The following is a 27,987-nucleotide window of genomic DNA, read 5'->3' as shown; positions in this document are numbered from 1 at the left end:
TGTAAACCATGCACCAGTGCTTATGAAGATATCCTTTTATTTAAATTAAGAAAACCATATAACAACGAAAGGGACATGGTGAAGAAGAAGAAAAAATTAGACGGAGAAAAAAAGAATTGTCAATGCTTTTGGGTTCTCTCGCAAATGTTTTGCGTTCCCCCGAGAAACGTTGTGTTCCCTCGTAAAAAATGTGGCATTCTGCAGAGAAACTCTGTGTTCCTTCGCAAAAATGTTTGCGTTCCACGAGAAACTTTGCGTTCGATCGCAAACAGCTCAAATAGTTTTGCAAGCGAACGCAAAGTTGCGGGAACGCAAAACATTTACGAGAGAACGCAAAAGCATTGACTTTATTTATTTTTCCTCCCATATTTTTCTCCACTTCCCTTCAGGAGCTCAGTAAATGTATAATGAACTTCAACAATACAACAAGGGCTTAAACACAAAAAGAAATTTAAAAAGAAAAGTACAAATAAATAACAACAAAAGAAACAAGAAAATATCTGCACAGGCTCATATAAGAATAGCTTCTAAACATAAAAACAGCAATGATTACATGATTGTCACGGGGGTATTAACAAAATATTATAATAACATATATTTATCAACTGAGTCTAGCAAAATCACAGCATTTTTTTAATTTGTAGGCAGCATTTGACAAGTTTTTGTTGTACCAAATAGCTCCACCATGAAGAGATGATAGTTAACCAGTGACGTCTCACTGACACACGTTCTAAACATTCGTGAACCGACAACCGAGGGGTGACGTGTGACGTGTGACGTGGGTGGGCTTGGTGGTCTGACAGTGATCGACAAAAGCTAATCAAATGACCTAACTTAGCTACTTTTTTTAGTTGTTGATCACTGTTATAACACATGCTATAAACCTTAATACACCATATTATGATAGTCTGTGTCAACAGTCAAACACAGATACATTTATCATAAATTTATAAATCGCGCACATTTCCTCTGCATTAACCTTGTTATTGTTGCCAAAGGCCTTTCATTTCGCATGGTGCTCGCCTCTCAAATCTGTTCCTGCCTGATCTTAAGGTTACGTACCCTTGTAAGATACGAGCGCAACAGCACATCAGCGCATGCGCACTAATCATGTGTTCCTCTGTCTGCAATGTAAACCGGACCCGCATTGAATAAGATAGAAACAACTTTACGGAATGAAATTAATCTCGAGTGGAGGAGATGGCTATTTGAAAACGGGAGAAAACGAATAACAATTCCCCAAGGCCGCAGCAGGAGTGTCTTTTTAAAGAGTGTTTTATTGTTCGATGGTGAGCGCGCGCTGTCATGCAGGAGTAAAATATATGCGCGCGGTCCGTCCACGCGCGTCAACTGCATTTCCACTACTAGATTTGATGCGTTCCCTTTACAACGACGTGCAGTCCATGACAGGAATGAGAGGAGACAGCGATCATGCCATTAAACCCACTTGGGTCCTCCAACTTTTCTGCATCTCTCTCCTGATTTCATTTGGGAAAGGAGAAGATGGCTCTTGCCATGGAGCCTTTGATTTATATTTTGTGTTAGATCGGTAAGTTTGACAGCATTTAATCGACTGTATATATGTCTATATTTTATAGGCTGTATGTTTATAAAACGTGCAAACACACTCTCTTTCTCTTGGTGTGCTCGCCTTACTGAAATATTATCAATGAAATTAATAACTCCAGTGAGCTCATTATTAGTCCTGGTATTTTAGGTAGCCTACAGTTTATTTTTTTCTACAAAGCTCTCAGGAGCCCTTATATGGCCCTGTTTCTCCTCTAAACTAAAGCACTCACTGTTCTCCATCATTCTAGGTCGGGCAGTGTGTCTGACAACTGGCTGGAGATCTATACATTTGTGGAACAACTTACTAATCGTTTTGTGAGGTAAGAGACAAAGTTAAAATCTTTTTTAAGTTGCTCTTTATAAAATAATAAATTAACCAATAACAAAAGCTATTGGGTGGGTTATAGCGTTTCAGCACTACAATGTAAAAAATATGATCAATAAGTTGACAACATATGTTTTTACATTGCTTTAACTCATCACAAATAAGTTATTTTAATCAGTTTAATGTAATTTAAGTTGGAATGACTTAAACATCCAAGTTGATTGTACTTAAAAATGTATAGGTAGCGACTTTGCCTGGTTTCAAACCTCTTGCACATGTGTGGAACTAAATATAAACTTAATTTTAGATTACTATGTTTAACTTTAGTATGTTTGGATTAGTGTGGTATGGTGACCTAGTTAATCCGAGTTTGGGCATGAGGGCACAATGGTCAACCTCAAATAGTGTCACAGTAGTAATTTACACCAATTACTGCACTACAAAATAGTTACAGTGTATATCAGACTGTTTCAGAAAACAGTAGTTTTTCTTACCCACCCATAAGAGTAAATTTGATTTTACATTTCATAAATGTTTCTACTTCCTTTAGCCCGAAAATGAGGGTGTCCTTCATAGTGTTTTCCTCTAGTGCAGAAGTCGTGTTACCTCTGACTGGAGACAGGTGCGATTTCATTCAGTCAGTTGTGAGTCATACTGTAGTATTGTTGATATAAATCCTACTGTAAGCATAAAGCTGATGTTTTTCCTGGGCATTTAGGGCGGATATTGATAATGGTCTGCAGAAGTTGAGCGAGATCAGACCTGCTGGTGAAACCTACATGCATGAGGGCTTAAAAAAGGTGAATAGCTTATTCTTAAAAGCATATTGTTTCTAAATGTATGTCAAAGGTCATAACAAAAAATAACATTTTAGGTATTAGAACAAATGACTACCCAGGGAGGAAGAGCTTCTAGCATCATCATTGCACTGACTGATGGGAAGCTGGAGGTCTTTCCGCATGACCTCGCTGTGAAAGAGGTAAAGCAGCACAACCCGAACAGTATATGGAGTATTTATGTAGCATAACCTATGGAAGCACTTACATGAAAATTATGTACTGAGATAAAATCAGTCCACCTTATTTTCGCAATACATTTGTAAAATTTTGTCATGTTTGGCATTTATACAATTGTTATCTTAACAAATTGTTATATATTGTTATTTTTTAAATAAAATGTAATAATTGAATGAAGTAATGAATGAATTGGTCGTGTGCTTCCTCAGGCGGATCAGGCGAGGCAGTTTGGTGCTCGGGTTTATTGTGTTGGCGTGAAGGACTTTGATGCAAACCAAGTAAGACTTTTCAACAAAGACATGAAACCTGCAGTGGAATATACTATTAAAAAAACACTTAATATTAAATGCTATCAAATGTTTAAAAGTAACACTAAATATTAGAGCTGTCAAATCAATTCATCGCAAATAACCATATCTAACATAAAAGTTTGTAAATATAAAATATATGTGTGTGTGTGTGTTGTTGTCACATGCCTGTCCTGTCTTGTGCTGCACATGGGTGTTTTGTTATTTTGGGCCATGTGCTCGTGTCTATTGTCTAGCCCCTCCCATCTTGTTATCTGATTATTGGTTAATTTGTCCCACCTGTCTGTCTCGTTACCCTCCTTTGTTTGTTCCCCTATTTAGCCTCCTTGTGTTTGTAGTCTTGTGCTGGTTCGTTGTCCGAGTTTCCCCGTTCCTGGAGTTTTTGAGTTTTTGAGTTTTTGAGTTTTTGAGTTTTTGAGTTTTTGAGTTTGAGTTTTTGAGCCTTGTCTGCATGTTACTAATAAATTTCCTCTGCATCTGTATCCTCGTCTCATGTTCAACTATTCCGTGACAGTTGTGTGTGTATATATATTTACAGACTTTCATATTAGATGAGATTAATCGCGATTGATCGATTTGACAGCACTACTAAATATTTAAGACAAAAAAAAAAATCCCAAAAAGGTACATTGAAGGAAGGACCTGAAGGTGGTTGGCAACCACATTACAGCCTGTCAATCACCTATCTACTCCCTAGCAACGTGCCAAAAACCACTCAGAACACCTTAGCAACCACATAACAGCCTAGCAACCACCTAGAACACCCTATCTACTCTATAGCAACATACAAAAAAAAACACTCAGAACACCTAGCAACCACATTACAGCCTGGCAATCACCTACAACAACCTATCTACTCTATAGCAACTTACAAAAGAAAAACTCAGAACACCTTAGCAACCATATAATGGCCTGGCAACCACCTAGAACACCCTATCTACTCCCTAGCAACCTGCCAAAAACCACTCAGAACACCTTAGCAACCACATGACAGCCAAGCAATCACCTAGAACACCATCTACTCCCTAGCAACTTGCTAAATTCCAGAACACCTTAGCAACCTCATAGCAGCACCTTGACAACCACCCACACCACACATTTCACACAGCCCAACACAATTTTCTACAGAAAAAATTTAAAAATCTAGTTTCTGACATTCTCTTTTGTCTGAATCTATTGTAGTCCATCAGTTGTTGGTGAATCGCTTATAATTGCTGTCATGGGAAGGTTGTTGTCATGACGATATTATTGTTTTTCTGTGTGCATTAGTAGCAGCATTAGTGTAACAGAGGGATCCTTATATTGGCCGTGCTGGATGTGTTTGTCTGGGCAGGACGATGCTGAGTGTATAATTGGATTCTGCGGTGCACATATCCGGCTCATTGTACATTAGCTAGAGATTGATTCTGGCTTGGGAAATGGTATTAAGATTGCTTCAAGAATGGGAACACATACAGAGATGTGTGATCCTGAAAAAAAATTCTGACATGATATGCAAGTTTTTAACGCATGTTCATAATCAGCTTGTAGATATTGCAGACAGCAAAGATCAAGTGTTTCCTGTTGTGGATGGATTTCATGCCCTCAAAAACATCGTAAACTCGGTGAGGTTTAGTGTAAGTCAGCAAAAATGACATTTATTACATGCGGTTTTTATGCTGCCTTCTAATTAAGTTGTATTTGCGTTTACAGATTTTAAAGAAATCCTGTGTAGAAATTTTTAACCTAGAGCCCTCCAGCATTTGCGTGAATGGTACGTCTAAAAAGGTCCATGTAAACCAGATTTTATCCCTTCTGGACTCATGATCATGACTTAAATGTGTAAACATTGTGTTTTAGAATCGTTCAACATTGTTTTGAGAGGAAGGGGCTTCACGCAGGGAAGAACCTCTGAGGGTGTGGTCTGCACATTATCTGTCAATCAACAGGATCCTTACAGTAAGCCTTTCAATGCATTCCATCTGTATAAGACGCCCTGTCAACAAAAACACAAGGCATATAATTCAGCTCCACATTCATCAACTGAATAAGTGGCATGGTAAGCCGCAATGCTATTATTTATTTTTTTGTTAGCAAGTGTGATCCCAAAATCCCCATGGCCTCGAGAGGCTCTCTTTTTAGCCGAAAGTTGCACGCAGCTGCATCCTTAAATAAAGCGTCTGTGTTTCATCCTGTATTTGGCATTTTAGCAATCTCATGCTGCTCTCTCTTCCTTCTAGATGAGAGGCCGGGTATAGTGAAGGATAATTACGTGCTGTGTCCAGCTCCAGTGTTGACCGAGGTCGGACAGTAAGTGGCATTCGACCAGCTTCAGTTGGAGAACAGTGGCTCTCCATTCAGAGCTACAGCTGTTACAAGCCGACATGCAAAGGGAACGAGTTCATCATCTTTTCCCGGCGGTGCCTATCTCAGTTTCTGTTTATAGCTTAGCTAATAGACAACTGATAAGAGGCAGGCTCAAGGCAGGGCTGAAACAAAGCAGCGTGTGTGACGACAGCACATTTTTGTTCGCCAGCTAAAGAGAAATGCAAAATGACCCACCGTTTGCTTTTCGCCTTTGTCAAGTTTGTTTGGAACAGATGAAAGGGATTTTTCCCAAATCTAACAACTTAATTCGACTTGTTGTTTTAAAAAGTTTAAACGGACTTTCCCTCTCTCAACAGCTCAATCGATGTGCTCATTAGTCTGAATAATGGCCAGTCTTTCATTTCAAGTCCAATCACAATATACGCCACCACATGTGTAAGTATATAATACATTTTTTAGCAAACCAACTAAATTTGCTAAAAAGGTCAGTAAATATCACAGTGAACAGTCTAGTTATAGGACACAAATTAAACCAAAGTTTAATGTTCTCCTGAAACATTAGTGGTGTCAAATCCATTAATTGCGATTAATCGCATCTAGTATAAAAGTTTGTAAATATATATGTCTTTGTCTGTGTGTGTGTGTATATATATATATACATTACCGTTCAAAAGTTTGGGGTCAGTACGATTTTTAATGTTTTTAAAAACATTGTGATGGTCACAAACTGGTGGTGGTCGAGGAGAGATCCCCTGATATGATTGTAAAGCGCTTTGGGTGTACAGTAGTACATATGAAAGCGCTATATAAATGCCCGATTCTATTCTATTCTATTCTAAAAGAAGTATCTTCTGCTCACCAAGGCTGCATTTATTTGATAAAAAAACAATAAAAAAACAGTCATATTGTGAAATATTATGACAGTTTAAAACAGCTGTTTTCTATTTTAATATATTTTAAACTGTAATTTATTCCTCAGATGAAAGCTGAATTTTCAACATCATTACTCCAGTCTTCAGTGTCACATGATCCTTCAGAAATCATTCTAATATGCTGATTTTATGCTCAAAAAACATTGATTATTATTATCAATGTTGAAAACAATTGTGTACAATTTTTTTTCAAAATTCTTTGATGAATAGAAAGTTCAAAAGAACAGCATTTATTTAAAATAGAATATTTTCTAACATTATAAATGTCTTTACTGTAACTTTTGATCAGTTTAACTCATCCTTGATGAATAAAAGTATTGATGTATTTCATTTATTTCCCCCAAAAATTCTTACTGACCCCAAACTTTTGAAGGGTAGTGTTTAATGTTACAAAAGCTTTCCATTTCAGATAAATGCTGTTCTTTTGAACTTTCTATTCATCATAGCATCATGAAATAAAAATGTAAAAAACTGTTTTCATCATTGATAATAATCATAAATGTTTCTTGAGCAGCAAATCATCATATTAGACTGATTTCTGAAGGATCATGTGACACTGAAGACTGGAGTAATGGTGCTGAAAATTCAGCTTTGATCACAGGAATAAATTACACTTAACTATATATTCACATAGAAAACAGCTGTTTTAAATTGGAATAATATTTCACAATATGACTGTTTTTGTTTGTATTTTTAATCAAATAAATGCAGCCTTGGTGAGCAGAAGATGCTTCTTTTAAAAACATTAAAAATCTTACTGACCCCAAACTTTTGAACGGTAGTGTATATATATTTATTTATTTATTTATTTTTGGTTTGCTTTATTGTTACATTCATCTTTTCACTTCCCATAGTCTGATGGGATAGTGATTTTGATTGTGATCCTCGTGCTGCTGGTTCTGCTGGGTTTAATTGTGTTCTGGTGGTTCTGGCCTCTCTGCTGCACTGTGGTAAGCACAAGTTCTGTTCTTTTCCACACACTTGTGTATATTAATGAGATATTAATAATCATGAGGGCTGTTTTCCTCCTCCTGTGGCAGGTAATCAGGGATCCACCCCCATCTCGCCCTCCGCCTCCACGTCCAATACCTGTAGGTACATTGGGACTTGAAATATATTTGAATTAGCTGAATTGGCAATGTCTTGAAATGCTTGGTGTGATGTTATAGGAGCCTGAGGTGGACCCTCTGCCGAAGAAGAAATGGCCCATGGTGGATGCATCTTATTATGGTGGCAGAGGGCCTGGTGGTATTACACGCATGGAGGTAACCAGGGGTTAAAGTGGGCTGCGTTCCGGCACCTCAGATAAATTAATAAATAAATAGATTCAAATCAAATCAAATCATTCTAAGCAAATTCAATGATTCTCATTATTCATCATATCAAAACTGAATATCACCGCCTGGCCCTGCATTCACAAACACGCTTCCCGACGTTATGTTCTCACGGTTTTCCTGTCTGATTTTAGTGCATCTACACCGGTTCACGCCTCCCCTCCCCGCTGAACGCCAGCGGTTACTAAAGCGTGAATGCACTCACGGGGGCTGAGCGCAGTAAAGTTAGTTTTAGGTTTGATATTTGCCGGACATTTGTTTTCCCTTGTAATATATTTTATTATTATATTACATATTATATTTATAACCGAGAATGCTTTGACGCGTTTCCACAGCGCATGATGCTTAAGGGAACGTCTGCCAATTCCACCAACTGCATTAAACGTAGACTATAATTTATATTAGGCTATTTAAAATTACTTTTAACATTTAAAAACAGACGTTTTCAAACTCCAAATCTTGAAGAAGGTTCCTATTGGCAATACTGACTTATACAGCTTTCCTGGTAGCCTTGAGTAAATTAACTTGTCTCAGAAAATGATTCATAAAACATATAAATATCAGCTGAGCCTGTTTACTTTCTTCACTGACACAAACGAAAATGAAAAGACTATCAGTCAAAGTTCAGCTTTAGGAGGGGAAGAATTAGGGCAGAAGGAGACTGAGAGAAAAAGAAAGATGAAGATGAGGAGAGAGCAGGTAATTGACAAATAATCTAATGACCAAGTTTTAAGCTATTTCTTATAAAAAATTCTTATATATTTTTTTTTTTTGGCCTTCAAAAGTCCTAAATTGCACATATGTTGGTCAGAGAAATCCAAATTTTCTCGGGGGAGCATGCCCCCGAACCCCCCTAACTACCGCACATTTCAGTCAGTTTTGGACTTCCCATTTTTAGGTTTCAATTTACATGGTGTTCAGCTATTTTAACATAGTACCGTCATCATATCAGTGTAGATGTAGATGGACCAAAATAAAAACATTAAAATAAGTATTAAATAAGTATTGTGATACTTGGTGCCACAGTAACATTCTTGTCCCAAAAAGTATTGCTATACCACGATACTCAATATGTAGTCCCACGGTGAGCCATTTTTCCCTGTTGCACCTACACAAAATTTGTCCAACCATCCAATGCAATCCACTGACGGCCAAAACAAAAGTTCTATGGATAGACGCCAGGGGCGTCACTAGACACCTTTTACTGGGGCACGTGCCCCAGTATAAATCTGCTGTGCCCCAGTAAATCTGAAGTTTGAGTTTAACAATTTATTTTATTTGTCAGTGTATTTAATATAAATTATATTATAGGGTAATAGAAATTCTCTATTTGCAACGCAGTAATAAAACAACCAACGCTTGTAAAAGCAACGCAGTTTAACCGAAAACAGAAACTGAACCGCGCGACAGAAATCCATGTCCGCGCGCGTCTGTTTCCAAGCAACTGCAGTGCAGCGCGCACATATTTGAACACACTGAAGTCCGGTCAGGTGTTGGCACGCTATTAAGGTAGGCTATGACGAAACAAAAGTTTGTAAATAATACAAATAATTTTTATTCATTATTGGCTTCTGTAGATGAACATCAGATTTTTTTTTTTTTTTTTTTACAAAGCAGGGACAGGGAAGCAGAAAGGAGAGATGATGAGTTTTAGGGAGGTAAGACTTGATAAACAATTTACATCATCAGACATAAGATGCAAAAGCATCAAGCCTCAGAAAAACCTATATGAAAAACCTCTGCCAAGAAATGGAATTGCACTTTATATAGTCAAAAAACTTTATACAGAAAAAGAGTGCACTAGTCTCGCATTAGCCTACTATGAATGAGAGAAAGTGCAACGCGCATTTTGTTCCAATCAGACTGTAAAAGAAGACGGACGACGCCCCTTCCATTGAAGAAAAGTGAGGCCGCCAAAGTCTCCGATTCTGCGCAGTGAGCGTGAAGTGAGAAACTTAGTTTTGAGAAAGAAAGAAATAATTTTTACCCCCTTAAATTTCTGTTTATATGCATTCTGTTTACATGCATACATACATACATATACATACATACATACATACACACACACACACACACACACACACACACACACACACAGTGCTTTAGAAATAGAGTTGAGTTTCTGATTTGCCATTTTTGCATATTCAGTGTGTGTGTGTGTGTGTGTGTGTGTGTAGATCCATATATATTTATATACATATATGAGCTACAATATATTGTTTCACAGCAGCTTCACAATAACAAATTAAAAAAATCGCCTGAGAAGCAGCTTGGCCAATAGTGTCAATATTGAATTAATAGTCACTTCAGTGTTGATTCAGTTTAGTTCAATAACTGTAACATTAATCAAACATCCTGTATAATATATACAGTGTATTTGTGCACATACATGTACGTGTGACAAACTCCTATACACTCCACTGCACACTGAACAAGCAAAAGACACAAGATAGTAGTGTTTTACATAATTCATATCTGTGTGTAGTTTTGTGTGTATGTGGGCTAATCATTTTATGTTTTTGTGTAGAGTTACTACGCAAAAACAAAAACAAAATTTATGCTATGCTGCCCACTAACATTCTATTAAAGCTATTGTTATCCAATTTTTTTGGCTTTCAAACACCTTAAAATACACATTTGTAGGTCTGAGAAATCCAAATTTTCTCGGGGGAGCATGCCCCCGAACCCCCCTAAGTTACCCAACTACCCAGCCTGGTGTTTTTGGAAACAAACGCCCCTGCCTGCAGCACTGTATAGCACAGGAAATAAATACATTGTTGTGTTCTGTACTACTGTCTTTGATTGTTTGTGATAATAATGAATCATTCTTTTTGATATGAAATATATATTTAATTGACCTATCGGTAAGCCACGGCCTCCTTAGTTACTTTTGCAATCTCAGACAAAAATGGGGGACCTGTGCCCCAGTAGAGCTTTATGTCTAGCAACGCCCCTGATAGACACTAAAGCTTACAACATCCACAGGTTCGCTGGGGTGAAAAGGGCTCTACAGAGGAAGGGGCTCGGTTAGCCAAAGCCAAAAATGCTGTGGTCAAAATGCCAGAGGAGGAGTTTGAAGAGCCTGTAATAAGACCCCCACCCAGACCACCACCGATATATCAGGCCCCAGTCCCAGACAAATGGTACACTCCCATTAAAGTAAGTGTTGTTCTGTCAACACATTGGCTTTTTGTTACTGGATGATGTACACAGTATGCAGGGCTTGACATTAACATCCACCAAATGCGGGTGGATTTCAGCAGTGGTGTGTAACTAAGCCACTTTGGCGGGTTGAATTTTAGGCTATATTATAATATATACATTTTTCAATTGTAGTATTTTAAAAAAGCACCTTAAATAATAGATAATAATAAAAAGTGCAATGTAGTGTTCTCAAAAATGTAAATTTTTTGATACTGAAATATCTGAATATACAATACCAGCTGCTCTTTCTCGCTCTCTCGTCACTGAGTTGATACACAAACCCGCCTCTACTCACTCACTCGCTTCATTTGCTCCGGATGAATAGTGTCGGTGTTACAGGGCTTGAATTTTGCCGTGGGATTGTGCGTATTGTGCATAATTTTACTCATTCCCACATATTTTGTGCTCACACCCAAAGTGAGCGCACATAAAGCCGCCTCTCAGTACTAAATTGAGCTCTTTTTCGCTGCGTATTGCGCTTAAACAGTCAAGTACACACAAAATAATGTCTAAATGCGTAATTGAGTGGCTAGTAACTTTGGAAAACCACTAGCCACAGTGGCTGGTGATCAAAAAAGTGAATGTCAAGCCCTGATAGTATGTATTGAACAATGTCATAATGTGCTTTTGTGTAATTTGCATTTGTAGAGTCGTTTTGATGCTGTGTTAGCATTGCTGCGTAGACAATACGACAGAGTTGCCATCATGAGACCTACAGCAAATGACAAGGTACAGTTGCCATCTTAAGTCGATGAGATATTCTTTGCAAATCTGTATGTGATCAACAGAAGAACAATTGCTTTTGTTAATTAAATGAGTTGCTTAGCAAAGAAGGAACTTTTTTAAGGTGATGTAGTTACTTGTTACATGTACTTACTATAGTAATAACAGTAAATTATGCATAATTACAAGTAACTAACCCTAACCGTAAAACGCTGCTTACTGTACTGTATGTAGAAAGCTCACTAGGCTTTGGAACAGAGCCATTGTGTTGCTTATGCAACCGCTTAATAGTTGACTCCCTCATTTAGCCTGCTGAAAAGGCTCATTAGCACTAATAAGCTGCAGAAACGAGGCTGACAGTCCTGTTACAGACAAACCAGATCGAAACGCACACATACACATTCTCGTCGTCATATATCTCGTTGCGGTGCTCCGACTGGTCATTAACTGACCCTCAAACACACACTCATCACAGACGAGTCCTCAGGATTACAATCATTAGGTTGACCCGACTGTCAGAGTTCAGGTTGTCATTGATGCGGCCCTCGCCTGACACTTCACTGCCGAGAGTGACCTCTGACCTCTCGCTGATTTCACTGTCACACTTAGTTTGAGTTTAACTGAATGTCCTTCTAGGGCACAATGGGAATATTGTTGAACTGATTGCTGTGGGCAACAGAATATCTTTGCACAAATAGACTCTTGTAAAACATTTTCATTTGATTTAATTCTCTCACTTTCTTAAAAGACAAGAAAAAATAGGATAAAAACAAGATAATAATAATAATACGGAAATATTAATAATAGTTTTTTCATATTTTTCTCATACTATTCCCTGTTTACTTGTCTTTGGCAGTTAGGGTTAGGAGTGTTTAAGGCCTGTTCATACCAAGTCTGATGCGAATAAATCTTTTTGTATATACAGTAATCGTGTTGTACATGTGTTTTTTTCATGTCAAAGATCCAGACTGGCTATAAATAGGCCTTAATTTCCGACACTGGTACCTGTTCTGCACTCATGGTACCAGATCTGTCCGAACAGGGTTTGTCAAGCATTAGTGTTGCTTGATCAACCTGCCTGACCTCCATCATTGCTGCTTCCTTACCACCAATTAAAATCAAATCTCTCTCAATTACCTCAAATTATCGTAGATGTCAGTGCGACAAAAATATTGTCAAAACAATTATTTTTTACCATATGAGGTGCATTTAAAACATCCAGTGTGGTTGATTTAGCATCGGTAGAGTTAATGTGAAATATGATCAGCGAATGAGGGCATAGCTTGTAACATGAGGCAGAGACATTAGGAGATATGATTTGTCATATTTCACATTTATAAGAGATAATGGGGTAAAGAGATGGTGGAGATGATGAGTGTGATTGTAAGGGGGGGGGTGCATGGTGGGATAGCCGGTCCTCCATTATGCATATCTGTATGTGTAACAACCTGCTTTTGTTGGGATTTTTTGTCTTTCAGGGGCGCTGCATCAAATTCACCCGTGTTCAGAGTCATTGACCAAACACAATGTGTCCTTTTCTTTAAAGTGAGTTTTTGATCAAGTTTAAGCGACTACTTGGAAAGCCTAGACATTTTGAATATAGGGTTCAAATGTCACTTTTCAGGCACGTTCAGACAAGAAGGATTGGGAAATTCACTGCAAAGCTGTACTTCTGAATTAAAACTATCAGATTTTAATTCTTACATGTATAAGCCTATCCTGCTGATTTTTCTGCATGTGCTTTTATAACAATTCATTTTTTAAAGTTTTCTAGGTACAAATCACTACAGTGCCTTCTTGTGAGTGTTTTATTAAGGGGTTTGTAAAGGAGAGAAAATGCAAATGATTATTTTTCAATATTAGTAGTAAAGTTGTTAATTTTCCAGTTAATCGGTAATCTGTAATTTATTTAATTATTTGTTCTTATTTTAATTTATAATTCGACGTAATAAATAGATTACATGTGTGATATTATTTGATAATGATGTAAATGGCATTTAAAATGCATTCAAATAAATAATAATACAGTTCACTTGTGAGAGTGTGATTTATGATGTAATAAATGAAGGAAAAAAAAAACCTGTAATACCTTTCAAATAAAATATAAAATGGTTAATTTATGAGTTGATATAGTGAACAATGAATTATTGATGTTATTAGTCAAATGTCCTGATTATGAATATGTGTGATTATATAGTGAAAGCACACACACAGCTCAGAGCAGTTATTTAGGTAATCAGGGATTAATCTGAAGCACAATCAACAGACTGTTAATAGCATGTTAGAATGTCTGGATATTCCAAATGATAATCCTAATCTTTTATATTATGAGAGATTATTTTGGCAAAAAGTACAATTGTGATTGAGAACTATACATGTTATTTAAATATGATGTTATTTACTTTAAATGAGCTACATAACGAAATAAGTGATTTAAATCACAGTCATGAACACAATTAATAGTAAATGCATCATTTTATAACATAAACATGTATTTTTTTCCCCCTTCTTTTTACTTTGACAGCAATATCAGTAGCTATGTTATTATTATTTGATTTCACATTTATAATTGTAAGCGATCAAAACGAGAAAATAAATTTGTATTGGTTTGGGCGAAACCAAATTTTATTTTTTTTAAATCTACATTTAAACTTAATCTGAAATTTTATTCTAAACTTCTAAGATACTTTTATGTAAAACCTTTTTTAATTGTTTCATTTCTTTGCATATGCTTTCCAGTTAAATCACTTGGTGTCGCATTGTGTGTCAGTCTGTCGCAGGGTTTTAATGTCACACTCGCACTCGTCTCTTCTTTAGCCTTTAGCTGGACGGCTAGCTGCCGGTTGTCAACATGACGCTCATATTCTGTTATTAAACAGAAATTAAGGAATATATAGGGCTGAATGGGATAGACGGCAGGTCTTTACGTGGAGGTGAGATGTTTGCTGCAATTACACTGAGATCTTATGGGTTTAAAAGCATAATCCAATCCTCTTTGATTCGCAGTTGTTAGCCTGCAGCAGCTTCATATCAGCGGCACAAACAACACATTTATGCATGTGCGACATTTGAGTAATAAGCGGGAATGTATTGCTTGTTAGGTTTTGTTTATGATATATTAGCTTTTACATTTGAATGCTATTTTAGTAGCAAAAAGACATGCAGAGACAAAGTTATTTAAACTCCAATAGTAGCATCATTTGTCTCGGTTTAAATGCTAAACAGTTGTCTTGCTGAGCTGCTTTATGTATTTTTGTTTGAGCTGATTTTTGGGCTTCAAAGATGTTTTCAGTCTGTGTTTGTGTGTTATTGAAACAAATGAGACTTGTACAGCTGTATTAACTCTCCAAGTTGCAAGCAGGGTCTTCTCTTTCTGTAACTGATCTGCCTTGTTCCTTAAGCCACTTGAGCCAAGATGCCTCAGATTCCCCTCAAGAGCACCCATTACATCGAGCTGGGCAGCTATCAGTACTGGCCTGTGCTCGTGCCCAGAGGGATCCGCCTGTACACCTATGAGCAGATCCCAGTGTTTCTGAAGGAGAATCCGTACATCACAGACGGATACAGAGCACACCTGCCATCAAAACTCTGCCTCAAAAGGTGCGTTTCTTTCTCTTTTTGAAACTGTGGATGTGTTGCCTCTCTTGTGTTACTCTTTATTTCTTGTATCCTACAGTATATTCATTCTGTCCAATGAGACGGTGAACATCTGGAGTCATCTGCTAGGGTTCCTGCTGTTCTTCTCGCTGGGGGTATATGACATGGCCACGGTCCTGCCGTCTGCGGGGGCGTCACGAGAGGACTATGTGATTTATTCAATAGGACTGTTTTGTTTTCAGGTAACAGAAAATGTGGGAAAATTGTAACTATATTTTATAAAGTACCTAGATGATAATTTAGAGTGATCTCTTATCTGATAATGTATTTCAGAAATGTACATAGACAAATCACGCAGTTAGCTAACATCATGTCTTCATTTAAAGCAGAAACAATGAGCTCATTGAAGTAATTATTACAATTTGTGAATATAATGATTATAATATTTAGGAAATTTAGTATTGGTGCATGGTGTTGATTCAGTGTGGATTTATGAGTTTTATTCTATGGTTAGGTTTGCATGCTGTGTTCTGTGGGCTACCACTCGTTCAGTTGTCATCGCTCGGAGAAGACGTGTCGCCGCTGGCTTGCTCTGGACTACGCTGGAATATCCGTGGGGATTTTGGGATGTTATGTGCCTGGAGTCTTCTATGCCTTCTACTGCAACAGTGTATGACAGATGTTTTTTTTAAATGAGTGGCCTTCAAGCCCCAGGATGCATGGTTTCTTTTTTCCAGTTTTGATTTATTTTATTTTATTTATTCCATTATTTATATATTATTCAATTAAATGTAGTTATTTTAATTTATTATTATTTATATAAAATTTTATATATATATACATTTTGATTAAAATGACAAGAAAAAAAACATGCACGGATGAGTTGTTATAAAATCTATAACATGCATTTAGAAAATAGATTTGAATTTTCATTTCATGCTGACTTTAAGTAAAGACCTTAAAAAATTCAAACTCTTTTTTTTTTGATGCTTTGAAATCACGTTACTTGCACATGGCTTTAAAAGCTAGGTTTATGTAGAGTTTATCTATGGACATGGTGATGGAAAACATATAAGATGGGAGGAATAAGTGTTCGTTTACACGACAACGATGTACTAAAAACGTTTTTCCTTTGTATTTTTGAAAAGTTTTGTGTACGGATGGCAACGTTGTCAAAACAACCCAGTTCATGGATCTGCGAAAACAACTAAAACCGCTGTATTATTCATGCCAGGCCAGTAGATGGCGATGTCACTTTGTAAAGGAACACTATGAACATGCATGCACATGACATCAGTTTTCACAAATTCGCGTTTTTGTTGTTTACAGAGACAATAACAGTATTGTGTTAAAAAAAACTTGTACTTTGAATCCTGTTTTCAAAAGCTTTTCAGGCCCCCAAATACAGTTGTCGTGTAAATCATGTAAATGCCCCCTTAATTAAATGTCATTGCTTTTCCATTCTCTCGCAAATGTTTAGCATTCCCCCAAGAAACTTTGCGTTCGCTCGCAAAACTTTTGCGTTCTTTGTGAGCGAATGCAAGTTACTTGCCGGAATGCAAATGTTTGGCAAGCGAACGCAAAATAATTAAAATATATTTTTCCTTCCATCTCATTTTTTTCCACCACGTCCCTTTAGGGGCTCCATAGTTATCTGATTCATTTAAGTACAAATGATGAGTGATCGACTTTTTAATATCCACTACGGTTATAACAACACCTGATGTTTGTTTCAGTTTTGGAGGCAGGTGTACCTGCTGACAGTGCTGGCTCTCATCCTGGCTGTGTTTGCGGCTCAGATTCATCCGCTCTACCTCACACATCACTGGAAGAAGCTGCGCTCTGTCATGTTCTGCTCCGTGGCCGGATACGGCATTATCCCAGCCTGCCACTGGGTCTGGATCAACGGAGGATTTGACTCTGAAATCGTAAAGGTGATCTATTTTATTGTCACTTATTGGAGACACTATTAGGAGGAAACCGATTGCTCTATAATTTACTCTTTCCCCGCCATTGAAGGAATTTACAGCTATACGATAGGGGGCGCTATTACGCATCTTCTGAAAGAGTACTGAATCTCCTGATCAAAACACAGGTGAAGATGCAGAATCAAGTGATAACATGTGTAATCATATGCATATGTTATATAGCGCGATCACCAACATTAAACAGCATATAAATCAAAACTGCCTAATGTTACTGAATGAAATGTTGACCCAGGACGAGCTATAGGACTGTGAAGCTTTGGGGGTGTTGGAGTCGATTTACTCCATCTGTGTTTTGATCATCGTTCTGGATGTAGTCTTTGATAAAAATTAGATTTTTCTCAGCTTTTTGCTCAAAATGTAGCTTTTTTTTTAAATGAAACTTGCTTATATTCAAATGTTGATAAAATAATAATAATGCATGAAGCTAGAATAAAACAAGGCAGAGGGTCTGTTCTTTCTTTTGATATATTGCATGTTAAGATATTCATATAACAAAATATTCTGAGGGCCATGAACATTTTGCGAAAATGATCAAAAATGCTGGTGCTGGCTGGCAACTTAAAAAAAATAAAATGAAAATGAAAATGCTGGTGGGGAAAGAGTTCATTTAAATGTTCTTGACCAACATAAATGTTCATGACTTGATTCTTGACAAGCACTTCCTCTCTTCACAGATGTTTTTCCCTCGAGTCATGATCATGTACGTGATCGCTGCCTCAGCGTTCCTTTTCTACGTCAGTAAAATCCCAGAACGATACTTCCCAGGTTATTTTTTCTGTTCAGTTCCTGTAAATAATTATAATAATCTAACCAAACCAAATTAGTCAAGAAACAAATTGAGAATAGAGCAAATGCTTACACCGCTGTTTGTTCTCTGTCCTTACAGGCCAGCTGAACTATCTTGGTGCCAGTCACCAGCTCTGGCACGTGCTGGTGGTCGTGATGTTCTACTGGTGGCACCAGACCGCTGTCTACATCATGAACTACAGACACAATCAGCCCTGTAGCAGTGGTTAAACATGCTTATAAAATCATCTGAGCCATTTTCTTTGGCATTAGTTAAGTTGTGCTAATAAAATCGAACAATGAAACTTTACCTCTCATCTGCCTTTGAACAACGTACCTTAGGGTTACGTGCAATCAGTATCGTGTTGAGTTTATCTGCCTGAAGAAATGTTTCATACACATTCTCTGCTGGATATACATTGTCTGTTACTTTATATATTTTGATTTCTGTTGAGCCTTTTGCCCATGGTATCATGGGGGTTGTGAAACTAAACATACTGTTATTAATACGTTGCCTCACTTTTCTGGAATGTCCATCATTTAAATGACCTTAACTCTCACTGTTTTGTGACTGATGTTAGAAGTTAGTTTACTGTAATTTTGTGACTTTTTTTAAAAATACTTGTTTGGTAAAGGGAGTTGTTTTGATGTATTAAACGCACTGAGTTCAGCAGCACCAATAAATGACCAAGCAAGCAAGCATCTTCAGTATTTAATGTAAACAATGGGTCAAAAAATACTTGCACTGAGTTGATTATGAATATGTATCGAGGCAGCCTCTACAGAACTTTTTGTGTGACTGTTTCTCCTCATCCTTTTTACACTTTCTGTTAGCTGTTTGATTTTCTTTATTTGATATTTTAATCTTTTGGAAATTATATAAACTGCCTGAATGAAACTGAATAAAAAGCCTTGTTCGTTCCTGTTGTTTGTCTTTTAGTTGACAAAAAAAGTAAATACTCCCAGGTTAACTGCCAGCAATTATTTCCGGTGTACTAATTTGATTTGGCGGGTTTTCTACGATTCCCATAAGAAATTTTACTATGGTATTTCTACCATGGTACTAGTACCCCGGTATTTTTGACACACTACAAGCCATTAGATTGTCATTATAAGTCATTATATTGATGGTATCATGGTACACATATGATATGCACCATGGTAGCCTACATAAACCATGGTATTTTTAATAGTACAATGGGACGTGTACCATGGTATTTGTACCATACCTACAACTGTCAAATGTACATGAATTTAAATATTTAGCTAGCTCAGGCAAATAAAAAGACAGTAAACTAAAAAAATTTTTTCCCATTTTATTTTATTTTTCCATAGATTTATCTTGATTGTCTTTTTATGATCTTGGCCGCATTTGACAACTTCTGGCGAATGAACCCCTTAATTTCAGCATCCGACTTTTCTGGGAAGACAGATTTAACTTCACCTAAAGAGAGAAAAGAAGGAAAGGAAAGGAGAACAGACACGTTACAGATAGATACATAGACATAAAGTACAATCAGGATACAGACACAGATATTAAAGATACAATGACAAACTAATGTTAATCTAATGTTATGCTTGCTGTGAGTGAAACTATAACTTAACATTAGCTAAACTTACCGCGTTAGTTGACAATATCTTGTCAGTCCATGCAGTCGTTTTTCCGTTTTGGGACCACCATACCACATATTCTTTGTCCACGTCAGGTTCATAATCACCCTCAATAAGGTTCAACCAGCCAACTTCAATTGTACAGTTACTAAATTCATAAAGAGCGTAACCAAAGAGTACTTCTATACTCTTTGGCGTAACGTTACATATTTCCAAAAAGACTGTTTGTGTACAATTACCACTGCGGTCTGTATCCTAGGCAACAAGAGAAGCGGGAAGCGCGAGTGCAAATAGCGCCCTCTAATGGCTTGTAGTGTGTCTCTACACCATATAATCTCTGGGTAAATTAAACCAATGAAAATTGATAAGCAGGACTTCTTTACTGCAATATTGTTCATTTTTATATATATGATTATTGTATTAATTTATTTTACACTGTATTCCTAATGAATTTGTGCATGCAAGTTTGGGGTTTGGGTGTTTCTGTATGGATATTGCTAGATAAAAGACATTGTAGTGCTGTATGTAGAAACTAAAACTACTAAAAGTTGCAAAATACTAACCTAAAGCTATATGGCCTTCTTTCAAAATTGTACATAAGCTCACAAGCTTTGTTAGTAACAGTAGTTAAAGTATCAAAAGTAAAACTACTTGTAAAACTACTTGTTATAAGTAGGACAATGGGTAGGAGGACAATGGGTCATGCTAGATGTTGCTTGAGCCCTCATCAATCAGTTACTAGTACTTGTGTGGGTACAGTGTTTTTGTTTTTCAAAATACTCAAGTGTGGTTTGTTTCATATTATTTATTTATTTATTTGCTCAAGATGAACCATGGTAATACTGGGTATAGTTATGTCTGCAGTACCGTGCAAAGTACCATGGTAATATTTGAGGTACCATGGTTATATCTGAGGTAGTATGTACCATGGTAATATCTGTACAGCAGAATGTACCATGTTAATATCTGTACAGCAGAATGTACCATGGTTATATCTGAGGTACTAGGGTATGTACCATGGTAACTCTGAGGTACCATACTATGTACCATAGTAACATCTACAGTACCATGCAATGTACCATGGTACCATGATAATATCTTAAGTACTATATAGTATGTACCATGGTTATATCTGAGGTACTAGAGTATGTACCATGGTAAATCTGAGGTACCATACTATGTACCATAGTAACATCTACAGTACCATGCAATGTACCATGGTACCATGATAATATCTGAAGTACTATATAGTACTATGTACCATGGTTATTTGTAAGGTACCATGGTACTACTATGGTATACCATGGTATGTAGCCTACTATAGTACATCATGGTAAAATTTCAACGTATACGTTGACTTCATTTGACGCTTTTTTTTGTTGGCGTAAAACCTTAGTCGCTTTACCTCTGAACTGACAGTTACTCCATATTACCTTATTTATTGAACTGTAAAATAAAACTGCGGCAGCCTGCGTTTTGCTTGGTCAGTGTCGTTGCGGGTTTTGATTATATTTTGCTGTTGTAGTCTGTAAGCACCGTTAAAATCAATGACTGAAATCATTTGGCGAAGTGATATAATGGAACTGTAATGCGGTCAAGACCTGCCTGGAACTACTTTAGCCGAGCGTTTCCCTGAAAATAAATGCACACCTTAGATTAGATCGCCCATCAACAATAAGAATCAAGCACTCAGCAGCCCCGTAGTATAAATTGCTTAAATATTGTAATCCTTCAGAACAATGAACGTTATTCTGTTGGCAACATCAAAGTTGACCTTATGGCATGGTCTCTTTAATCTCTTGTTGATACCATAAAATGTCTTACATTATGGAGTTTGACATCATAAAACAGGGCTGAATTGTCTTAATCGTATTCTGAAATCTGTTGTAATCCGAGTGTTTTGTCTTACTCTAGTGGCATTAGGGATTTTCCAGGGCATTGTTCTTTTGCTGTCTGAAGACTAATTGAAAAAGAGAATGTGGTTTAGGTCAATTTTTACTAAAGTATAAGCTGCAGATTATGAACACTAATGAAGATAAGATGTGAGTTTGCACTTCTGACTGCAGACTGTACACATATTCGTGTTAATTTGGACTATCGGATGAATTGCAATAAAAAACTGAATTACGGTAGACCTATGTAAAGTTTCCATTGCATTAACATTTCTTTACTGCTCACAAATTGTGTCTTTATCTCCAAATGAAAACTATATCAGAGTATATAACTACTTGTATATATACAAAATCATTCTTCTGGGCCTCCAATCATTTCACAATCTGCCTTTCTGACCTCACAGATGCTCTAGAGCAAATTAAAACATGTTACAAATCTTATCAGTGGCATCCTTATTGGAAAAAGAGGCTAAGAATCTTTTGTGTGTTTTACCAGCATCTGCATACACCACTTTCTCATGACAATCTGCATTGTTTTGGGGATTAGATAGTAATAATCCAAAAATGAGGATGAAAGTCTAATTCCAGTATCAGAATTGAGACCAAATGTCATTCTAATTGTAGTTTTATGTACTTATGAGTGAGTGGCAAGACAAAATGAGCAGTCGCTTCACTTAAATGCTCATCCCATTCATGAAATCCCAAGAGATTTTAATTGTTGACCACTAGGCTACCATAAACATGTACTTCTCGCCACCTGCTGGATCAAGGACAAAACTACACATTGAAGACAATATTTCAAAAAGCAAAATGGCATTGAACTTTATTGACTTTATTCATTCTTCAGTCACTGTCAGCTATTATTTCACAATGCAGGAACAAAATGCAATCAAGTCCTGACACATCAAAATGCAGATTCGGGAACTAAATTTGTGTTAGATTAAGTTAGATTAAGGTTATTATATTACCAAGTATAAAAGTTATCTATGATTATAAAAAAGTTAGTGCAAGAAATACATTTCATAAAGCTCTTCTGATTTATTATTAATATTTTAATAAAAGAAATATATTTGGACATTCTTTCACATTATGGCAATTCTGCGGTGATGTCTTCTGTTACGAAGGGTTTGTGCTGAATACATTCATTTGCCATCTTCACCACAGATCTTCAGGAGGGTTTGGTAAAAATACCCAGATACATCAGACTACAATGAAAAATAAGATGAGATCATTTATGTGACTACTGACATTAAACATCATACTGCACTTGCTAAACATTTAGAACCTTTATTATTTAGAAATACGTTTAGTGTCTTTGTTAAAAAGCACTGGTTTTAGAGTGGAAGAGGCAAGCTGGAGGGAAATAGCAACTAAAGTAAAATAAACAATGGAAAGGGGACAAACAAAGAAACGGGGAGGTCAGGTCGCAGTGCAAAGCATGTTTGATGGTCTAACAGAGGGTGTGTAGAGGCACACATGCGGATCAAATCTGCTGAAAGAACGCTGCTGTACGATGTTACAAAGAACCTCAGTAAAATCAACATGGCTTAGGTTGTTTTCATGCAGTCAATTGAATTAGCAAATTCAATTTATGAAACTCTTCAAGATTCAAGTCCTCTGGGAAGGTCTTACTTTACATGTTTGTTCAGTTGTAGTTTTGACTAAGGGTTTTTTACTCAACAACGAAGTACTGAAAACGGAAAAGTTTTTTGCGTACAGACGACACTATTGTCAAAACAATCCCGTTCACAGGGATCCGTGAAAACGATTAAAAACGCTGTACTATTCATGTCAGGCCAGTAGATAGCGATGTCACCTTGTTAAGAAACACTAAGCCTATTGGCTGAAAGCGTAATACACATGCGTGTGACGTCACTATTTTTACAATTTCACATTTTTGTAGTTTACACGGAGACGATAACAGTATAGTTTTCAATAACTAGCACTTTAAAATCCGTTTATTTATTTTTTTGCATTTTCAGGCCACCAAACGCTGTTGTCGTGTAAATGGCCAAAATGCAGAACAAGGTTTTAGTTGAAACGTTGTGCCCCTAAACGAGCAATGTTTTTTTTTTTACCTGTGTGCCAAAAGGTACAGGGTTGCACAATGAAACTGAAACACCTGGTTTAAGACCAATGGTCTTGCAGCCGATACACTATGCAGGGTTCACCAATCCCGGTCCTGGAGGGCCGCTGTCCTGCAGAGTTTAGCTCCAACCCCAATTAAACACACCTGAACCAGCTAATCAAGGTCTCAATAGGCATACTAGAAACTTTCAAACAGGTGTGTTGGAGCTGGTTGGAGCTAAACTCTGCAGGACAGCGGCCCTCCAGGACCGAGATTGGTGAACCCTGCGATACAGCATCAATTCATTTTGGGAATGACAGTGGTAACAAGCCCTTCACACACAGTGGCCAGAGGGATTTTTGAGCCATTCCTCTTCCTGAACAATGGCCAAGTCACTATGTTTTCTGACTTGCTCCTCCAAAATACCCCAAAGTGGCTGAAGAATATATAGATCTGGTGACTGTGAGATGTTCAACTTCACTTTCAAGTTCATCAAACCACTCTGTCACAAGTCTTGCTGTGTCTGAAACACAGCACCTCCTTCAGGGTACAATGTTTGAACCATCAGGTCTACATGGTCCTGCAGAATGGTTCGGTAGTCCTTGGCAGTGTCGCGTCCATCAAGCACAGTAGGGAAGGCCATGATATTACAGTCCAAACCATCACTGGGCGCAACAGTCCAGATTTTAAGCCTCTCCACATCGTAAATCCCACGGATGTGGGAAAGGCAGTGAAGGTGTACTCAAGTACAAGAAAATACATGTTTCTCATTGTCCACAGGCCAAGATTTGCACTTTTAGCACCAATGAAATTGACATTTGGCATTGGCACGAGTAAACAAAGGTTTGGCTACAGCAGCCCGACCCTGAATATTGACTATTGTGGAGCTTCTGACGAACAGGTTTGGTCGAACAGGAGAGTCGAGGTGCACATTTAATTCTGCAGTGAGTTGGACAGCTGTGGTTTTGTTTTTTGGATACAATGAATCCGGGTTAATACCTGGATATCCCTTTCAGACAGCTTCCTCTTGCATCGACAGTTACTCCTGTTGGATGCGATTCGTCTTTCGTGGAGGTATGCCAACATTACCCTGGATACCACAGCTCTTGATACTCCACAGGGACTTGCTGTCCTTGGTCACAGATGAGCCAGCAAAACACACACCAACAATGTGTTCTCTTTTGAATTTTGATATGTCTCCCATTATGTTGTGTGGATTGTAATATTTTATGTACAGCTGTGCAATTGCTCTGCTAATTTAACCTTCACACTCAGCTCTTACTGATGGAATGTAAAATCAGTAAAGATCGGCCACGCATACATAGGCATGAAACCTCCAACGCTATAATGGCCAGTGTTTCAGTTTCATTGTCCAATCCCTGTACACCACACCACTACAACAGAAACTAACCCCTAACCCTACCCCACACCCTAAAGGCAGCCTCGCAACCAATTGTAAAGACCTTTCAGCACACCCACTAACTTTCGGCATGGAGCGCAGATCCCCACACTTGAGAAAACACACACCCTTAGTTAAACACACATCCAAAGGCCCTTAGCTTAGGGTGGCACTGATCACCAGTTCCTTCCACTGAGAATGTCAGTCATTTCCTCTTATGTCAATTGGTTCCTGTAAATCATCTTCAGACACTGGTCAAGCGAGGCATTCACATGTTACTAAAGGTGTAAATCAATTCTCAGCATTTAAGTGAAGGAACAAAATAGGATTTCGGACAAAGACATTCTAGACTCATAAGTTCTCATTTAATGCTTCTTATGTTTCTTACCTCAATGGAAGAGTATAAGGAACAGTTAAACAGCTTCTTATACTCTGTCTTGATGTCCTGCAGGTCGACCTCTGAACGGCTCACTATGATTCTAGTTAGGGTGGATTCAGTGGTTCCAGCACCCTGAAAACAAGAGCAAGTTTCTGTTCAAAAAACATGATTACTTGCTTGGTTGTAGAGTCATTATGGAATCATGTTTCAATGTAATGTGGTAAAAAACGGGAAGCAATTACAGAATTACAGTTCTAACCTTCATGCTTTCATTAAGACGCTCAGCAAGGTATGCTGGGACGCTCTTCACACATTTCACTAAAGCAGAGACATTTTCAATTAGATTTTTCAAGTGGAAATATACAGCAAAATATATATAAATAAATAAAATATAATAAATAAAAATTTCAAATACGCATGCATTGCGTGAGTACAGGGCCGTTCACTCAAGTTTCAGGTCAGTGAAGCAAACAACAATGCAAGGTATAGACACGTTTTTTAAAAGTTTAACTTATTTGAACTTGAGCGCCACATTTTTACATCACCGTGTCATGTGCGAGACTCTGCTAAAGACCTGAGTGCGCATTTACATTGAAAAACAATGAAAAAAGTAGCGAAGTGGAATGGAAAAAAGTGTTCTGTGTGAACGACCCCTAATAGTGCCTTAACAAACACCAATAAAAATAACAACAACTTTATAATGTCACCTATAGCCACCAGAATATCCTTGAGTGTTCCAGACATCTCCCCTTTAATGCTTTCCTGAAGGGTCTTTCCGCTCAGACTCTTATACTCAACCAGAGCTGAGAGAAAAAGATTGAAACAAAGGTCACACAGCTGAGAGTAAACAGGAACAGTGGGTGATTCTGAAACCACATTATTCCTTTCAGTTCTGTTTATATCACTTTCACATTTAGTTTACAATTCCTTAAATTTATATCACTTTCACATTTAGTTTACAATTTCTTCAAAATTACTACATATGATTTAAATTAATTTCTGCATCATATAAAATGAGGGATATGATGCTGTCTAAGCCAGCAGGAGGTACTTTGTCTGAGCTGAGGAACGCTTCTGTGGCAGAGGATGTCGATAAACTTGCTCTCGTCGGTTCCCCACTTTTTCTCTCCCGCCTCGTACAAGATCTGCACAAAAATAACAAGTGTAGATATAACAGAAAATCGCCACATGGTTACCGCCATTTTGATGGGCAGAACAGTCTTTCTTGGGACATTTTGGTTTTTCATTTGATGCATTTAGTTGGGGTCGAACAACTGACAAAAGATCAGCAAAAGTGTCTTCACTTCACCTTAGCATCCTCTTTAGCTTTTGCCACGTCCACATTGGTACTTTCATCCCTCTTGCCCTTTTAGTTAGAAAGACAAACAAATTGAAGGCATGACGGCTACATAACTCATTTGAATGAATTTAAATATGATGCAGGACTGAAAAAAAAAAAAAAAATCATTTGACTGAACCTCAGCGAGGATCAACAATGTTTTTTCAAAGTCCCCTGACACGTCAGATTTCAGGTCTTTAATCAGAGGTTTTCCGGTTTCTGGAAAATAGACATTTTAATGAGATCCAAGGGACAAAGTACCCAAAAAAACAAAAATTAAATAAGTAACATAAAAAGATACAAACCAGCCAAATATGCATCACACAGATCCTTGATCTGATGGTTGGAGCGTGATGCAAATAGTTCGATCAAAACGCCTTCGTCTGTACCAGCACCCTGTGATGAAACTCATTCTGTTAGCATTGAACTTCAATAGCTATGTTTCCATCCAAAGCTGCAAATTCAACTTATGTGCCAAATTGAAATTTCGCATAACACATTAGCGAATAAAGCATCGTTTCATCCCATGTGCTTAAGAGAACAAAATCATCACTCTCTGGCAAATTGGCACAAAATACCTGTAATAAAAATGGAAGTTGCTTGCTTCTTATCGAAAAAAAAAAATAAAAAAATATCCGCCTCAATTGAGTAAATTTCAGTAATTCAGTAACTACAATAAATGTACTTTTTAAGGGTAAGGTTTAGATTTGGGCGCTAGGTTTTTAGCTTTTATTACCATGAGTCTGTATTAATTTGATAGTATAATTTATGTTTTACTAGCTGTTATTTAATACTTCATGAGATTCGAAAGCAATATAAGATAGTCTTACAAACATTTCATACATGAAACATAACATAATTTACTTCAAAAGATTGTTTTTGATCGTGGTTTGTAGTACCGCGGGACGCAGACAGACCCCTCTCCAAAATTTGCTTAAAAATAGGTGGATGGAAACATAGCTAATGACTTTATCTTGGTTCAATTCAAAATAAAGTCCAAATAAAGACATTTAAACTATTAGCAGTCAAAAAGAAACAAGATTGTGTACTTTTATAGCACGCATGAACTCTTGGCAGTCAAACTTAGCAGGAGGAGTGATCAGGGCCACCAAAACATCTTTAAAATCTCCATGTGTATCACCTTCCAAGTCATCGCGAAGAGTCTGAGATGAAACACATATGCGTTTAAACATCAGACAACAGTTATTTG

The 27,987-nt window shown here is 37.3% G+C and overlaps 3 protein-coding genes across 6 annotated transcripts in view; 2 read left to right on the top strand and 1 right to left on the bottom strand.

Annotated features, from left to right (window-relative positions):
• Positions 1-1,086: 1,086 nt before the first annotated feature.
• antxr2b (ANTXR cell adhesion molecule 2b) lies at positions 1,087-13,841 on the top strand. Its single transcript, XM_084104247.1, has 17 exons — positions 1,087-1,549; positions 1,818-1,889; positions 2,445-2,516; positions 2,613-2,694; positions 2,769-2,873; positions 3,120-3,188; positions 4,742-4,822; positions 4,911-4,971; positions 5,058-5,156; positions 5,438-5,507; positions 5,882-5,960; positions 7,312-7,407; positions 7,498-7,548; positions 7,627-7,722; positions 10,777-10,950; positions 11,644-11,724; positions 13,197-13,841. Exons 1-17 carry the CDS (start codon positions 1,287-1,289, stop codon positions 13,233-13,235), a joined length of 1,590 nt encoding a protein of 529 aa, XP_083960373.1. The 5' UTR covers positions 1,087-1,286; the 3' UTR covers positions 13,236-13,841.
• Positions 13,842-14,476: 635 nt separating this feature from the next.
• On the top strand, positions 14,477-19,010 carry paqr3b (progestin and adipoQ receptor family member IIIb). Its single transcript, XM_084104246.1, has 7 exons — positions 14,477-14,651; positions 15,120-15,318; positions 15,395-15,557; positions 15,830-15,985; positions 17,052-17,249; positions 17,978-18,068; positions 18,190-19,010. Exons 2-7 carry the CDS (start codon positions 15,134-15,136, stop codon positions 18,318-18,320), a joined length of 924 nt encoding a protein of 307 aa, XP_083960372.1. The 5' UTR covers positions 14,477-14,651; positions 15,120-15,133; the 3' UTR covers positions 18,321-19,010.
• Positions 19,011-22,388: 3,378 nt separating this feature from the next.
• anxa3b (annexin A3b) overlaps positions 22,389-27,987 on the bottom strand; it is a 103,101-nt gene continuing 97,502 nt past the window's right edge. For all 4 annotated transcript variants that reach the window (XM_084104616.1, XM_084104610.1, XM_084104615.1 and 1 more), the window contains 9 exons: positions 27,827-27,940; positions 27,083-27,173; positions 26,917-26,996; positions 26,748-26,804; positions 26,490-26,583; positions 26,146-26,241; positions 25,698-25,756; positions 25,448-25,570; positions 22,389-22,797 (listed from right to left, as the gene is read on the bottom strand). In XM_084104616.1, coding sequence (XP_083960742.1) covers positions 22,735-22,797; positions 25,448-25,570; positions 25,698-25,756; positions 26,146-26,241; positions 26,490-26,583; positions 26,748-26,804; positions 26,917-26,996; positions 27,083-27,173; positions 27,827-27,940 — 777 coding nt within the window. In that variant the 3' untranslated portion in view covers positions 22,389-22,734. The remainder of the gene's footprint in view (positions 22,798-25,447; positions 25,571-25,697; positions 25,757-26,145; positions 26,242-26,489; positions 26,584-26,747; positions 26,805-26,916; positions 26,997-27,082; positions 27,174-27,826; positions 27,941-27,987) is intronic.

This window comes from Abramis brama (genome assembly GCF_963993115.1).
Source record: "Abramis brama genome assembly, chromosome: 25".
In the NCBI taxonomy this organism is placed as follows: Eukaryota; Metazoa; Chordata; class Actinopteri; order Cypriniformes; family Leuciscidae; genus Abramis; species Abramis brama.
This window is presented reverse-complemented; position numbering and strand designations above follow the sequence as displayed.